This window comes from Ambystoma mexicanum, chromosome 1q, assembly GCF_040938575.1.
Source record: "Ambystoma mexicanum isolate Mex_15411 chromosome 1q, UKY_AmexF1_1, whole genome shotgun sequence".
NCBI lineage: Eukaryota > Metazoa > Chordata > Amphibia > Caudata > Ambystomatidae > Ambystoma > Ambystoma mexicanum.
In genome coordinates, this window is record NC_090922.1 from 1,329,357,298 (window position 1) to 1,329,373,148 (window position 15,851).

Consider the following 15,851-nt stretch of genomic DNA (forward strand, 5'->3'; position numbering starts at 1 on the left):
CACAGGTGAAGTGCACACCTCCTTTGACTCTGCTGTATTTACTGCAAAAAATAGTATTTTCCAGAACTCACACTTTCTCACACCACCCTCATCGCCTCTATCCGCTTCTTCACAATATTGTGACTCCTATTGCCCCTGATTCATCTGCTTTTTTTTGTCTCTTCCTAAGACTTAGCAAACTACTTCCCTTCTAAATTAGCAAATCTCCACTCAGCTTTTGTTTCTTCTGTTACCCCTTCCTCCTCTCCCTGTCCTTTTTCTACCTCTACATTCTTTTTCATTATTCTTTCCTCTTGCTGATTCTGATATCGCTGGTCTTTTAGCTTCTGCTCACCCTAATGCTTCTCCTTCTGCCCCTCTTCTCTTGTCCCTCAAGTATATCCTCTTCTTCCTTATCTCACCTATCTTATTAACTCCTCCTTTGCAAATTCTTGCTTTCCCGCCACTTTTAAGCATCTACTTATTCTATCCATTCCTTTTCTTGACTCATCTATTCCTGCTAACTTCTGCTGTATTGCTCGTCTGCCCTTTCTTTCTAAAATTCTTGAGCTGGCTGCCTATGTTCAGGTAACCTGCTAGCTGAACCTTCATTCTCTCCTCCCTCCTCTTCAGTCTGGCTTTAGCTCTTCTCAATCTACAGAGACTGCTCTTATACATATCTCAAATTCTCTCCTCTATCCTTATTATTTATTGATTTTTCCACAGCGTTTGACACTGTTGATTATTCTCTTATTTCCTCTCTTTCTGCCTTGGGTATCTCGGGGCCTGTTCTTGAATGGTTCCTTTCCTATCTCTCCCTACGGTCTTACTCTGTAACTTGGGCTGGGCACTCTTCTTCTTCACTCCCTCTTATCTGGTGTTCCTCAAGGCTCGGTACTTGGTCCTCCTCCCTTCTCTCTTTTTATACTGCTCCTCTTTCTACTCTTATCTCCTCCTTCCATCGTTCTTTTCATCTGTACGTCGACGACACCCAGATCTTTTTCTCTTTTTCATCCTTTGATTTTGTTAAAAACTGAATGTCCTCTCATTTTCTACATCTCAAGCCTTCTAAAACCAAGGTGCTGTTCTTTCTATCTCTCCGTCTTCCCCCTAGGTCTTTCTTTTCCTCCATATTTTTTTCTCGCTATCTGCACGTAACCTGGGTGTGATCTTTGATCCTTCCCTCTAATTTTCTCTTCACATTTCCGCCATTGTCATTACACACTTTTCAACATCCGTCATGCTCGCCCCTCTCTCTGTTTTCATGCTACGGAACCTCTTTTTTTCTATGGTCTTTTCCTGTATAAACTTCAGCTGGTCTCTTTGCTTGGTCTTCCGGCCTCCCAATACTTCTTCCTATTGGTTGAGTTTATAATTCCTCGATTTGTCTCCGCTTTTCTTTACCCCCAGCCCCTTTGGTCTTTGTTAGGCAAGATTGTATGCAGTACCCTTTGGGTGCACTACAATAACCCTCACCTCCTGGCAATAGGAACACAACCTTTGTTATAAGTCTGTACTGCACATGTTGGTAGCGTATTGAGCAGCCAGGCTTATCTCAAGAGGGGTCAATGTGAGCTGTAGGGGAGTTACACAGAGATTCACAGTGACAAGTATTCAAATAAACTCTTACACACAAGGTTTCTTGATTAAACAATTATTAATTTCTTTAACAATCAGTTAGAGTAAGCCTTCTTCAGAAGGGGGCAATATAATGGTAACGCACAAATACACTCCGAAATACACACTCTTAATATTTCTAAATCAGTAAGTACCCTTTGGGGATGGCAAACAGACACTTCCTACACCCTCAGGGGACTTTAGTAAGTAGGACACTGTGGACATTAATATACCTCTGTTTGCATTTAGAATCAGATTTAGGAGTGAGTCAAAGGAAAAAGGTTATTGGAACAGAACAAAAGATCACACAAATATTCTGAAGCAGGTAAGTACTTTGGATAACCCCCAATGCAAAGTTAGTTAACCCCTTCCTGAAAGGAAGACAAAACATAATGTCAGATGGAAGAAGAGACATTCAGGGAGCCAGGCTAAACCAAAGTCAATCGGGCAAAAGTCTAGGTGAGCTGAAGCATTTCTTGCAGGTGAGTAAAAGTCTTGCACAATATTTTAGAAGTCTTTGTAGAAAAGAAGAAATCAAAGCAGGGCGCAAGCTGGTTAGGCTTGTGAAGTAAAGAAGCTGTCAGCAACTATACAGAGCAACCACAACAAGTCTCACCACAGGGAACAAGTGCAGTTGCACGACAAGAGGTAAGTTCTCTTAGACTTTACGGTACCTTTAGGTTGAAAAAAAGTGCAGCAGATGGCTTCTGTTCCTGTGCAGCTCTGCAGATCCTGGTGTTCCTGGGCCTCAGTCGTGGGGTGAAGAGGGAGGATGTCTGGGGATTCCTGCACTGCAATGGGACGGTCACCGACCGCAACTGTCAATCTTCGAACAAGTGGCACTTCAGTGTTTTAGTTCCTCGCGTCTACTGCAAATGGCAACACCGCGGTTCCTGGCTGTCGAGATGGACTTTCCTTGCATTCGGGGTCCAGCACTCTGAGGTGGCTCAGGCTCGGTCAGTCCTGCTTCCTGGGAGTCTAGAGGATCTTCCTGGAGCTCTTGGACAGCTTAAAAGCAACACACACAATCTGGTGTTCCTCTCCCTGGCTATTCGGCTCCAGCAGCAACTGCAGTGGAATTTCAACCAGCTCCGAGAGGATGTCCAGGTGGCTTACTTTGGAGTTGATTGGTCTCACCAACTGAAGGGGAGACGTCATCCTTTCAGGGCTTCTCTAGTCGAAATGAAATTGGAGTTTCAGCACAGCAGCAGGGCTTCACCGGGCAAACCAACGGTCAAGGAGTTGCAGCAGGGGTCCTCTTCAAGTTCTTCTTCGGATTCCTTCGTCCAGTGGTCGACACTGCCTTCCAAGCCAAAAAGCCTCACCTTTTATGCAAGTTTCTCCCATTCATTCCTGCCTACCTGTCACTTACCCAGCAGGGTGGCTGTCCTTGCCGGACGGACAGCCAGCCGACCAATCACCTAAGAGTGCATTTCTGTCTGCTAGGAGACTACGAACAGGGTGTTTCAGGCATCTCTCTTGCTTCCTGCCCCCACCAGACACCCTGGAGACAGATACGGCTACACTTGTGAATCCCACCAAAGGCAAAACAAACAAAGGGACCAAACCTGGTTTGGCGCGCAGAGTAAATTTCAAGAAGGACCTTTCCACGAAGAAATGGTGTAAAAAGAAGACCAGGGCCATTTTGACAAAAATGGCACCCTTGGGTGCTTTACTGCAGCTGCAAATGCAGCCCGCGCTAAATGCACACCACAGTAGTTAAAAGTAAACCACTGACACCAGCCATTCATTGAAGAAAAGGGTAACATAAAAATGTTACATGAGAAGCTAGACAAAGGGGATACTAATAAACCCCTCCAGCACCCTATTGTAAGATAGTGCGTGCTGGGTCTAGAAAATTACAATGTAACTTGGCTGCTCTTGGAAACAGTAGTTTATCCAAGAGAAGGTATTTAAACCTTGGGGAATCTAAATGACTTCCCTGTGCCACTGCACTGAAGGTGCTGTATGACACAATGTAAAAAGATGATGCCTATGGAGTTTTTCAGACTCCACAACCAAAAGAAACAGAGTTCAAAATCACATTAAATGAAATTCCTAGAGTCCAGTAAAAGAGCTGGGGCTCTCTAAGGTAGAGCGCAATTAGCACATTTCTGAGAATTCTCCCTAGCAGTCTTCTATTACACCCTCCCTACTTTTGATTTCATTACCCACTTTTGAATTTCGTCTTCTTTACCACTTTCTCTCAATTGTTTTCAAAGGTACCCATGTACTGCCCCCCCTTATCTCTCTCCCTTACTCTGGTTTTATGTCCCATCTTGCCTCCTAAAATCACAGAATGTGTTTCTTCTAACTATCACACCTCCCTGTGCTGCTTCTTCTTTCCGTTCTTTTGCTCTCTTGGATCCCAAACACTGAAACTCCCTTTCCCTCTCACTTCGTAGCCACATCTCTCTGTATCTTCCAATAAAAGTTCAAAATGCATCCGTTATCTTCTCTCGTCTCTTCATCCTCTGACTTTCCCATCTTCTGTTTTTACCCATGATTACATTTTATCACGTTTGTATTGCTTATTGATGTATTTTGTTCAGGGACTATAAATTCAATGAAATGAATCAAAATGAAGCTGCAAGACTAGTTTGTGAATCATAACCTTACGTACACTCCTCCCAAGTGCATTCTTAACTCCACCATTTACCACCTGTATCCAATTCAAAATTCTCTGCCTTGCTCAGAAAACATTCCACGATCAAGGGCAGTCATTCCTTCGAAATCGCATAAGGCATTGTCTGCCAAGATCTATCTGATCTTCAAATCCGCTCTTCTATGCAATGCCACATTTTTATTTGCCAATGCATGTGTTTGTCTTTCACTCTCACTTTCTTCGTGTGTCTTTCTCTCTGCTCCTCTCGCTCTTACTGCGGCCTCCTATACCTTCCCTCTTTCTCTATGGCCGCCTCGTCCCTCATCGCACCTATATTTCTTGCCATCTCTTTCACTGCTTCCAAACCCCTCCCTTTTTCCTATTTACTTCCCCAGTTTGCTTCTTCTACCTCAATGATTTATCTGGATTGCGCTCAGCGAAGCAAAACACCAAATTAAGAAACTGACTATGTAGGCCGGATATTGGCTAAATGCCCTAAAACAGTTTTTTCAGTCACTTTGAACTGGAAACAATATTGAAATCTCAGCAGAATAGATCGGAACCAGCTTTACCAAAGAAAAGTAACTTTTTATATTTGTAGTAATGTGTTGAATCTATATTTTAGAAACTCTTTTTGCTGCAGATATTATTTTAAAAAACAATCACTGTATAATTCAGCAATTTAATTCACATTTTATTTTTTGAGTTTTCTCTTTCAGGTCATCTTAATTAGTGCAATCTTTTTATTGTTTTTGTTTTAGATGACGCAACCAGATGTTCTAATAAAAGTGCTTGAGATTTTAAAAAGCTGTGGTGAGTTTTCCATCAATTTTCTGTTTATGATCCTTAATCTTATCGTCCATTGTGAGAGGCATATTGTGAGCTGTTGCTTGTTCTCATGACTGCATTAAAGGCAGATTTGTAGCAGATAGGAGTTGAGAAGACCCAGGAGATTCCCTGATGCCTAGAAGGGTGAAACAACAAAGCTGCCAACCCCACCCCTCGATTATTTACACCTTCTCTGTTAACATTAGGCCAATCATACTTGTACTTTTTCATCCCACCAACTTTACCTCATCTCATTGTTACTTTTTTAAACTCCCTGAAAGCATTCTGATAGATTAATAAAATGAAAAAGTAGGTGAAATGCCATATGTTTAGACATTTCTTTTACACATCTTTATTCACACCATTTTAATGATATGTCCCAAAGGTAGACCACTTATTCCTTATCCTTCCAACTTAATAACTGGTTCAGAAAAATACATTGTGTAAAGGACCTGTGGGGGATCTTCTCTACTCTTGCACTCTATATGGCAGTTTAGAAGCACAGAGCACCCCATCCAAGATTCTCTATGCGTTAGCTATGGGCCAGCAATCGAGGCTTAAGCTCTCAGGAGGTGATGCTGGCTGGTTCTTAAGAACAGGGTAGTCCCCAAGCCCCCACAAAGGAATGTCCACACACTATGTTAGGTGATAACACAGATCTTTATATAAATAAGGTTCAATATGTATACACAAATCAATAACACAGGTTGTACTTCGGCCAATCTGATATGGTAAATATGTGCAATGTCTATGTGGTACCACAGTTAACTCTAATCTCCTTTAAAATGCACCAACAGCTGGCAGTTCAAATGGCATACAAGTCAAATAGTAATGTGAATCAACATCAGACATAGGAAGGAAGACACGTTGAGTTAAACAATGGCAGAATAGGTCTCTTGCAACTAATACATAGTTCTGTGTGAGGATCCCCCCACCTGGGCAACCTGTAATAAAGAGTATTAGCAAGCCCAGTCCATTAATGTTTAAGTAATCTTGTTTCCTGGTAAAATGTTCTACCACCCCAATGTACCTGAGGTTAGCAGAGTTCTTTCGATGGTTCGTCGACAGACCCCTCTTGAGTGGACTCCCTTTAAAGCAGGAGCCACGGGTCGTTGAGATTCCTACAAAGGAAGGTGAACACTGTCATCGGGACAGCAGCTTTGTTCTTTACAGTGCACGTCAGCGATTGATCGTAGACGTTCAGCGAAGACAAAGCGTGCGGTGCACCTCGATGACAAGAGTTTGTTGCCGCAAAGGAGATTCAATGAAGAACGTAGCCCCAGAAGGGGCGTTGTTAAGGATTCCAATCGGCGTCACACACTGGACAAGGACACTTGGTCTTGGCCTGGGATGTGTTGCTCAATGGGAATGCTTTTTCTTTAATTTCAATGAATTCAAATTGACCCGACCAACCCGACCCTTCTCACACCCCCTTTTACAAATATTCCAGATCACAATAAACCATGAACCAGGCCCGTTGGTGAAATACAATATTTATTTATTTATTCTTAGAACTCTCAAAAATCACACCCATTTTAATATTGGGCAGCAATCACCATTGGGGTGCTAATTACAATGGAAATAGAAGCAATGCACTTGGTTAACCTTCTAGTAGAATATATCCAAAGCAGAATTTAATAGGAACATGTTTTGAATTCGGATAGATAGCACCCAAGTTAAGGATCCCCCCCTGCAATGTTCCCTCAACCCACAAATAACCAAATTCTGGGTAGCTAGAAAGAAGCAGCAGGTAGCCAGGGATAAGAGACCTTCCCTCACAAAATAAGAGGGAAAAACCCTTTGTAATAGCATGAAATGACAAATAATTAATGTGCGGTTAAATCTTTGAGACAAAATGTTCTTCTCACGACGACAGTAATGCATAAACTCTAGCAATCACAAAGCAAGGGATCAAAAAGAAGCATACAATTAAAAAACAAGTGAAAATTAAAACATGCTGTAGCCGAATGACACGTTGGAAAGTTGCAATTGTCTCAATTCCCATTTAAAATGACACAAACGAATTTGAGGAAAAACGGGTGAAATACTTGAATTCTCAATGCGGTTTTTTGGCTGGGGGATAGATATATATCACAGGGACAATATAGAGGTGAAAATAGGTCTCTAGCTGGTGAATTGAGAGAGATTTGGAAGGTAGAGTGAGGTTCATTTTTAGGAAAATATAGCAGTGAAAAAGAGAATCGATTTTAAAATAGACACATTTTACTTAAACTAGATTTAATGGCTAAGAAAAAAGGAACGCCACCACTGAATATCTAAGTTACGCTGCAGTTGTAACACTTCATGCAGTTTACCCCTTTTCTTTAGGGAAAATTAATTTATTTAATCAAAATATCGCTAATGACTTATGATCTATGCAGAACAAAAGGAAAATAGGAAAGTTGCTCTAACGCTGGGAAATTCAATGTCAGGGTGCACAGAGAATTCTAACAGTTTTAACAAGTTACCAGGGTAGGGATAGGATTGCTTAGAGAGTGGAACAAAGACAAACTGGTCAAGATGGGGTAGACTGTGTTAAGGGGATGTGGGATACTCGCAGTCCATGCTTGGGTATTATGGATTAGTCAACAGGGTTCTGGTCACTGCACCGTTCGGGTCACCAGGTAGCGGACTCTCCTGGCAAAAGACAGCTGGGCAAAGGTCTGGTCACCGGATGGCAAGTTCCATCTGGGCAATTGGGGTCACTGGATGGCACAGGCAGTGGACAAGCCGGTCTGGTCTCAGGATGCTAAGGTACCACAGCCTTTCCCCTTTTTAATGGGATTTTTTTAATCTAGGCCTTTGCTGGAGTGGAGTCAGCTATGCTTTCGCCTGGCAGTGAAATCTGGTCATCTTTGCTTTGGCCTTGTAGTGGAATCTGGAGTCTGGCAGGATGAATGTGGGAGGTCAGGGACGACGGTGCAGGAAATTCAGGATAGAGTCTGTGTCTGGAGCTCTGTTAACCACTCTTATTTATAGAGCATGGTGACATCACAGAATTATTGTTTGGCAGAACTGAGCTAGGTCTACCTCCAAGAAGCATATAGGACAATCAATGTTGGTTGCCTCCTCGAGGAGGAGTCCCAGTTTGAGGTTGAATTTTATGAGGTAAAAAGCCATCCCACTGTCCTTTTTGCCAAAAATCAGTCATAACCTAATTTACACATTTATTCATTTGTGGCACTTTATCACATCGGCAGATTACATATTGTAGGTAGTGCATAGCAGTCCAATCCTCACGGTTGTGGAACCTTGTTTCGCCCTTCTACCAGTTTTTCACGATTTTCAGTGAGAATTATATTACTTAAAATTCTATAGCTTTATACATGGGTGTGGATTATCATTAGGCATGTAAGTATTAAAATTCGCAATGGCATCATGGATACTTTCCTTTTAATACCCAATTCTCTGCCATTTCTGTTCCCCATGTGTCAGTGAAGTCTATGACGTCTTAAATGAAAGCCCATAAAATCACTTTTTTAAACTGTTCACTTTTTACGTTTTTGAAAAGTCCTGTGGCAAAGATAAGTCTTGCAAGTTTTATTAATAAAATAGTCTTTGGAAACAAATGTTCAGTATTTTTTTCCATATACAGGCATAGCTTCCAAGCTACCGCCTCAATCCAGGGTTGTCACAGAGATTTCCTTTGAAGCTGCCTGTAGAAGTCACAAGTAGGTGCAATTTTTCACTTCGCACATCCGTGTCCTGGAAGTTCCATTGTAAAATGGCTCAGCCCACACCAAGTCTGATTAGTAGGTGAAGTTTCTTTCTTCTGGTCAGTCAAAGTTTTACAACCTAGCAATTATCACTTTTGTGTCCTGGAAGTTTATGGTGGTTCCCTTTTGGGGAAGCCTTAGCTCTGCCAACAGGAATAACCTGTTTTGGGAGCTTGCAAAATTCAGCCCAGGCAGTTTAACAGTTTTCTTTTATTTTGTCCTGAATCAAAACAGCCTGTTGAATAAAGCAGGTTATAGATGTTTCCCCCAGCATCAAACCAAACCCGTTACATTTCTAGGCACGGACAAGCTTTCATTAAATATTGTACTTATTAAAAAACCGGCATTTTCTTTCTCTGGTTTGTAAAAAGCCTATTCTGACACATGTGGTGAAAGCTGGTTTATTCCTTTCAAATTCGGTTTTGCTCTTCCATCTGGATACCCACATGGTTTTGTAGCTGTAGTCCGCTTGTTTTACACAACAGTCTGTACAAGGCAAAAGTCTTCGTGAAACTGACGTGTGCACAGAAAGCTATGATTTTCTTTTCAAGCAGTGATTTTTGACATTTTGTAGCAAAATAAGTAAGCTTTTCCCGTGTAGCTGAAGGAAAGCTTTTGTTGATTTTCTCAGGTTTGGCTGGCACATCCTGTCTTTCAGGAATAAGGCTCTTTTCTGATGGAGCACAATGTGAATATGGCTGGGCATGACGGTCTTTTTGATAAAGGTAGTGTGACGAAGAACGGGGACAAATAGCATCAGAGCTGCTAGGCCCTGAAGACCCTCCGCAAATGGAGACTAAGGCACAATCACCATATACTAGTGATATGACAGACACTAGGTTCGATTTTCTAAGTACTATGGTTTATTGCAAAAAAAATATGCTCAGTCGGCCGACTGGGTCTAACGTCTTGCAACGTGTGTCACCCAGAGAGTGAACATCATTCAAACAGTTACATATATACAAAAAGCAAGCCTTCAAGGCGCATCATAACCACCCATAATGTATCTTCTTGAGCTAGGGTTCGGTGATTGACAATTATGACACATTATGACAAGTTTCTTATACTTAGCAACAGTTGCAGACACACTTCTTTTTTTATTAAGAACACAAAGCACTTGTTCGTCAAGGATATCATGTTCGCGAGAGAGACACCTTTCCAAAGCACGTTATCTACCAGTTTCTATTCATGAACTAGGGATCAGCCTGTTCTAAGAAAGATCCACGAAGGAGGACCACTAGAAAAGTATAAATCATGCTTTAACTGCCTATTGCTACAGCTGTAGTGAGACAGGCCGGCACCTGATCTGTTGATTAAATGCTGTTTCTGCTTGCTCTCAAGGACTTAGTGAGGGAGGAAAACAATGTATTTCTGCACTGCTTGGCATTCCTGTCTGGGTTGATCTATCAACATGCAAGCTCTGGCCTCGCACCCTGTATGAGCTTTCAGAGTATTATACGTTTTGCAAAAGCGTTTGACAGAAAAGGTAAAAGCAAAATGGCGAATGTTACACAAGATGGACGCTCTATGGTTATACTGACGAATCTATGTTTGCGGTGTTGGTTATGTGATGTGATTGGTTTACGGCCAACATAGTATACCTTCTATACTTGGTTAGGGTCATTTTCTAAATGTATAAACCCTCCTTTTGGCCGTAAACCAAGAGCATCATCCATGCATCTCATCTTCATCTGACCATGTATCTAATTCTGAACTATGCATGCTACTGTAATCGTCATCCTCAATGTTAATTGACATAAATTCCTTCATTGTTTCCATTTCGTTATTTACATCCTTATTCAAATTGAGAGTTCGTTTTTCCGTCATCGTATGTACACATTCGTCATTTCAGAGCAAAAGATTGGCAGGCAGTGTATGCAACAATAGCAAAACATGAGGATTCCAAGTAATGTCACTAGGATTGCATTTAGTTTCCATCCCCATGAATGCAGCAGTTCCCAAAACCATGAACTTATATTCAGATCCCAACCACCTGTCGGGGTATGAATGTCAGAACTCAGGATGTGCAGTTTCTTGATTGCTTCAAAAATCTGAGGATTCGTCCTTTTCAAACTGCATGACACTAACTTCCTCCACAAAATGGGCCTTTTTGCTGTCTTTTTCTCCTACCCACCCTCTATTCCCTGGGTTGCAGATTTTCAGGGGCAGGAGATTTTTGTTCAGGTTCCTGGAAGTCCAGGGGCTTTTCACGAGTGAGGAAGGAAGCTTCGTCTAGGGCTTTAAACCCCCTTTCCCTGTGTCGTCTCCTCTGGAACCGGTGAGTTGTCAGAGTTCCCTCCCCGTCATTGTTCTGGGGTGCCAGACCCTTGGTTTGTGGGGTTTCTGAGCCGCCATGTTCATCTGAGGGTTCTGTTGAGCCCTCAACATGCGACCCAGATCCTGGGTAAGGTTCTGGACATGGCGCTCCAGTTGGGACATCCGTTCCGGCTGGTACGGGGGGGGGTCTCTGTTCAAATCTAATTTGGGTTTTGGTTACACTTTGTTTTGCTCATGTGTCAAATGAATCCAAACAAATGAGACTTGACTCAATTTTGTGATATAAAATGATATATTTTTTCCTTGAGAATGCCCTTTGTGATGACACGCGTTTCGACGGTCCACACAGTCTTTATCAAATCAGGGCTATATTAGATAATTAAACATATGATTAGCCCCACTGGAAAAAAAACACATATGTGAATAATTTGTGTTATTAATTAGTAGAAATAAACATAATTATACATAGAGCAAAATCTGATGAATAGACACGAAGGAAGGGGGATAAGGGAGGAGTGGTTGGGGTGAGAAAAAATAAGCAAAATACAAAGAAAAAGAGAGAATACAATACATTGGTTAGTTGCGTTGATCATCTTGGTAACAATCTGTTACTTTCTTTTTTTTTTCTTTTTTTTTACGAGTATATAATCACCGAAGTGATTTTTACAAGAAGATGAAAGAGAACTTCAGTTTCTTAAAATCTTTACAAAATATTACACAATGTAGCTTTGAAGTTAAAATCCTATCGAAAAAAAAAAGAAGCAGCAGAAAAAAATCAATAGTTTCAACACTCTGCTCATTAGCAGAAGGGAGAAGAAGCGGGAACTGAGGGAAGATGAAATCGCACTCAACCAGTGCCCTGCGAATCCGCCACACAACCAAGCGGTATCACCCCCCGTAAATAGTATCAAGTGGATCCACTCTGCCGAAACTCCGGAACAGTGTGTTCGAAAATTAAGTCCAGGATTTTGGTGGCTGCTATTGTCCATGAAGGTCTAAGGCCCCCTATTAAGCGGTCCCACCAAAGTGCTTAATCAGTCAAATAAGCTTTCTCTATATGGTGAAGCAGGTACGGCGATCTGTGCTTGGCTCTTCCTGGACACAGTAGAAGAAGGTGCCCTAATGTTTTGCTTTGTTGAGTGTCATTACAGAAGGCGCAGATATTGGTTGCAGAGAGTCCTCTTATATGTAATATTTCGTTCGTAGGTAAGAAGTTCAACCTAGCACGCAGGAGAGCATTCTGGGTTTTTCTATTTGGATTTTTTATCAAAAACGGTTGGACTGCGTTTAATTTTCTACATGTTGGAGGTAGGTGACTTGTCAGTTTGTACCCAGAAGCTTTTTACAGTGAACTTATCCAGTCCATTTCCTCTATGCGAGTTTTGGTTTTTGTGGATTACCTAGTAACTCTTCCATGGAGCTGCCGCAGATTTCAAGCTGTAGTGTACACATTGACTCCCATTTGGTCAGCAGTTTGCTTTTACCTGAGTTCATCTCAGCCTGTACCATGGAAAAGATTGTCGGGGAAGAGGGATCTTTAATCTTCCGGTATAGCATAGCAGAGGCCCTCGTTACTATTGACTCTAGAGATGAGAGAGAGAGAGTTCACATCTTATCAAGCCTAGCGGAGTGGAAGTCGGTAGATTCAAAACTGAACACCAGAAAAGGCTCTCTAGTCTGGGCCACAGAGAGTTGGGAAGAGATGGCATGGCGTCTACTCCATACGTGATAGTTGGAATAACTTTGCCCCGATAGAATTTGAGTAGGGGCATCAGAGAGAAGCAGCCATATTTTCTGTCCAGGATTTTTGCTTGTGAGATGAGTTTTCATTTTTGCGGAAAGATGTTGTTGCATTGCTGAATCTTTAACTGTGGAGTCTGAGGACCCCAAGATATTTAAATTCTGCCACTTGTTCGATTTTTTTTTTTTTTTTCCAGTCAGAAACTATGAGTTGATGTTCTTCTTTTTGAGGATTTTTTCAAACACCATGATCTTTGTTTTTTGTTTATTCACTTCTAGATCGTTGGTGTCACGCCCCCATCCACACTCCACTCTGACACACCCCGAAACCTGACCCCCACCACCACGAAAACACGGCAGGCACATAAAGCACACCAGGTCCCCACACGTGTCAGGACACGCTCTCACCTGCAGGCCTGCCGGCAAGGGGTTTGCCAGGAACATCAACGCCAACTTCTGCCTCGTTTCCCGTTTCGGCGTTGGCAGTTGCCGTGGAGACGCGCCACAGGCGTCCTGCAACGTCTCCGTTTCTGATGCCTGGGGAGCCCTTCTCAGCACGTTCGGTCACGTGACGGGTGACAGAATCACGGTCACGTGATCGCGGTTCAGCGTTCAAAAGCGACACGCTGACTGCCATTCAGCGCTTCACAGCTGATTCCTGTTCGGCATTCTACGGACTACGGACTAACCTTGCTACCTCGACCTCGGATTGATTTTTGGATACTGATTTGGTTCTTCCCCTCATTGTACTTTTGCGTGGAACTTGCTACCTCCTGGATACGACCTCGGCTCCTCTCTCGGATTGGTTTGGATTTTCTTTTTTGTACCTTTGCTGGAACTTGCTTTCTCCTGGACACGACCTCGGTTTACCCATCGTGCTGTTGGATTTCCCCTTTGTTACAGCTTTTGACTCTGTTCTTTGGGTCACGTACTATTCAGGACTCCTCTACCTGATTGGCTCATAGTTTCAAGCTTCCTGCATCAGGTGGTGACTTGACTACACCTTCTCAAGTGCCTTGCCAGACTGCCACCCTGTCGTCAACCTCTGCCGGCTGCCTCAGACAACATTCCCTACACCAACATTGGGTTCCGACCAACTACTCAGGGTAAGCCCCCTTGTAGATTCATTAAGTATTCGGGTCTGGGTTCGTGTTCATTATCTAACCCACTTGTTTGCCTTACAGTGGTCGGGGGGCATCTTCCGGCATTCCTAGTTCCGGCTGACGACATTCACCACCTGTGGCCTCAAGGATCGCTCGGGTAGTAACTTATTGTTTGCTCGAGTGGTACTTGGGGACGGAGGTATCATCGTCTACACGACCATCAAGTCTTGACAGTTGGCAGCTGTGTATTCAGTCAGTGAAATCAGCTGGCATTGTAGGCCAATTGGAGTCTGATCAAGTCGAATGAGATCGTCCGCATACAAGAGTCTTGGAATCTTCTCCTTGCCCAATTCTGGGGAGAAAGCTCGTGTCAAGGTTGTCGTTTCTTTATAATCCCCAAAGTGTGAAAGGAAAAGGGCCGGGGCAAAGGGACAACCCTGTTTGACCCCTCGGTTGGTTGGTATAACTGCCGAAAGAAGACCACTTGTATTCAGTCGCACCTGGACCGTAGTGGAGGCATGAAGAGCTTTAATTGGGTTCAAGATCTCCGGTGGGCAATCCCAGTTGGTGAGTTTTCCCCAGAGTTTCCTTCGATTGACTAAATCAAATGCCTGGGTAAGATCTGTGAATGCCAGATACAGGTTCCGATTTGCTTCCCGGACTTTTGCTTTTAGTATACTGAGAATGAAGATGTTGATGCTGGTTCCAACTCCCTTTTTGAACCCGGATAGAAGAGGGTCATTACAGGGTGCATTTTATGCCCATGAGTTGAAGTGTTCCAACAATAGGGATCCGTAGACCTTCCCTATGACATCAAGCAGAGCCACTGGGTGGAAATTCCTAGGGTGTCTTTTCTTCCTTTTTTGAATATGGCAATGATTACCGCTGATGTCCAAGAAGGCGGTATTGTGCTGTAAGTTGTACATTTTTGGAAAATCAGACTCAGCAAGTTTGTCCAGTCTTCAGGCGCAGATTTTAAGTTTTCGTTAGAGAGGCCGTCGGGCCCGGGAGCCCCCGATTTCTTTAGCTTGGATATTATGGGCAGGATTTCTGTTTTATCACAAAGATCGACCCAAGGTTCAATTGTCGGCGATAAAGGAGGCACAACAGAAGAATCTGGAGATCTGAACAGTGTTGAATAGAACCCAATCCATGTTGCTTCCGGGATGCTGTTTAGCATCGTTGAGTCTGCCTCTTTGGCCCGTGGATTGCTCAGTCTCCAAAACTCTCTAGAATTGCATTTCTGAATTTGTTCTAGCATAGCTTCAGAGTCTTTTTGATACAATGTTAGACGATGAGAACGTAACCAACTTTTGTAGGATCTCGTTGCCTCAATTGCATAGGTTCTGTTGGAAGCTGTTATTTCTTGCGGCAATTCTTTTTGCTCTACAAAGTGTATTTCACTGTGCCACCAGGAGGGCGTCGAAATTATGTGCATGGTGTGATAGCTCTGAATTTTGCAGCTGTGAGCATTTCATCATAGATCTGTAAGGTTCCAAAAGTGGTCTGCATCGACCTCCAAATCAGACACACTGCTTCCATATGAAGTTGTGATCGCTCAAATGTTTGCCCGGGTGACCCTCACCTGGTTGCCTTTACCTTCCGGTTCGATTCTTCCTGGATAGTGGGCTGATAGTGGTTTTGTAGAAGCCCATTTGATAGCCAGAAGATTGTGATCACTTTGGGTTGACTGATCAACACTGAATCCTGTCAGCCGAGCTAGGAGAAATTCAGAGGCAAAAATATAGTCTATAGTTGAGTACATCGAGCCCCGCTTCCATGTTGGTAAGTTGTTGGAATCAGGAAGTATGGTCGCTGTATTAAAAAGTTGTCTTGCAGTCATCAATTTGAGCCAAGCTGTTCCTTGTTTGCAGGGTTTGTACTGTGAGGGATCCGTAGATTCAGAGCCAGCCATCGGACATTTGATGTTCAGATCTCCGCAAACAATGACCTCACAGGCCCCTTGATCCAGATATACAGAGTCTA

At 42.9% G+C, this 15,851-nt stretch overlaps 1 protein-coding gene across 7 annotated transcripts in view; it reads left to right on the forward strand.

The window, feature by feature from the left end:
- TUT4 (terminal uridylyl transferase 4) overlaps positions 1–15,851 on the forward strand; it is a 2,154,442-nt gene that overhangs the window by 199,811 nt on the left and 1,938,780 nt on the right. For all 7 annotated transcript variants that reach the window (XR_011291019.1, XM_069642184.1, XM_069642186.1 and 4 more), the window contains exon 8: positions 4,963–5,014. Coding sequence is in view for 6 of the 7 variants with exons in the window: in XM_069642184.1 (XP_069498285.1) it covers positions 4,963–5,014 (52 nt within the window). In the remaining variant the exon portion in view is untranslated. The remainder of the gene's footprint in view (positions 1–4,962; positions 5,015–15,851) is intronic.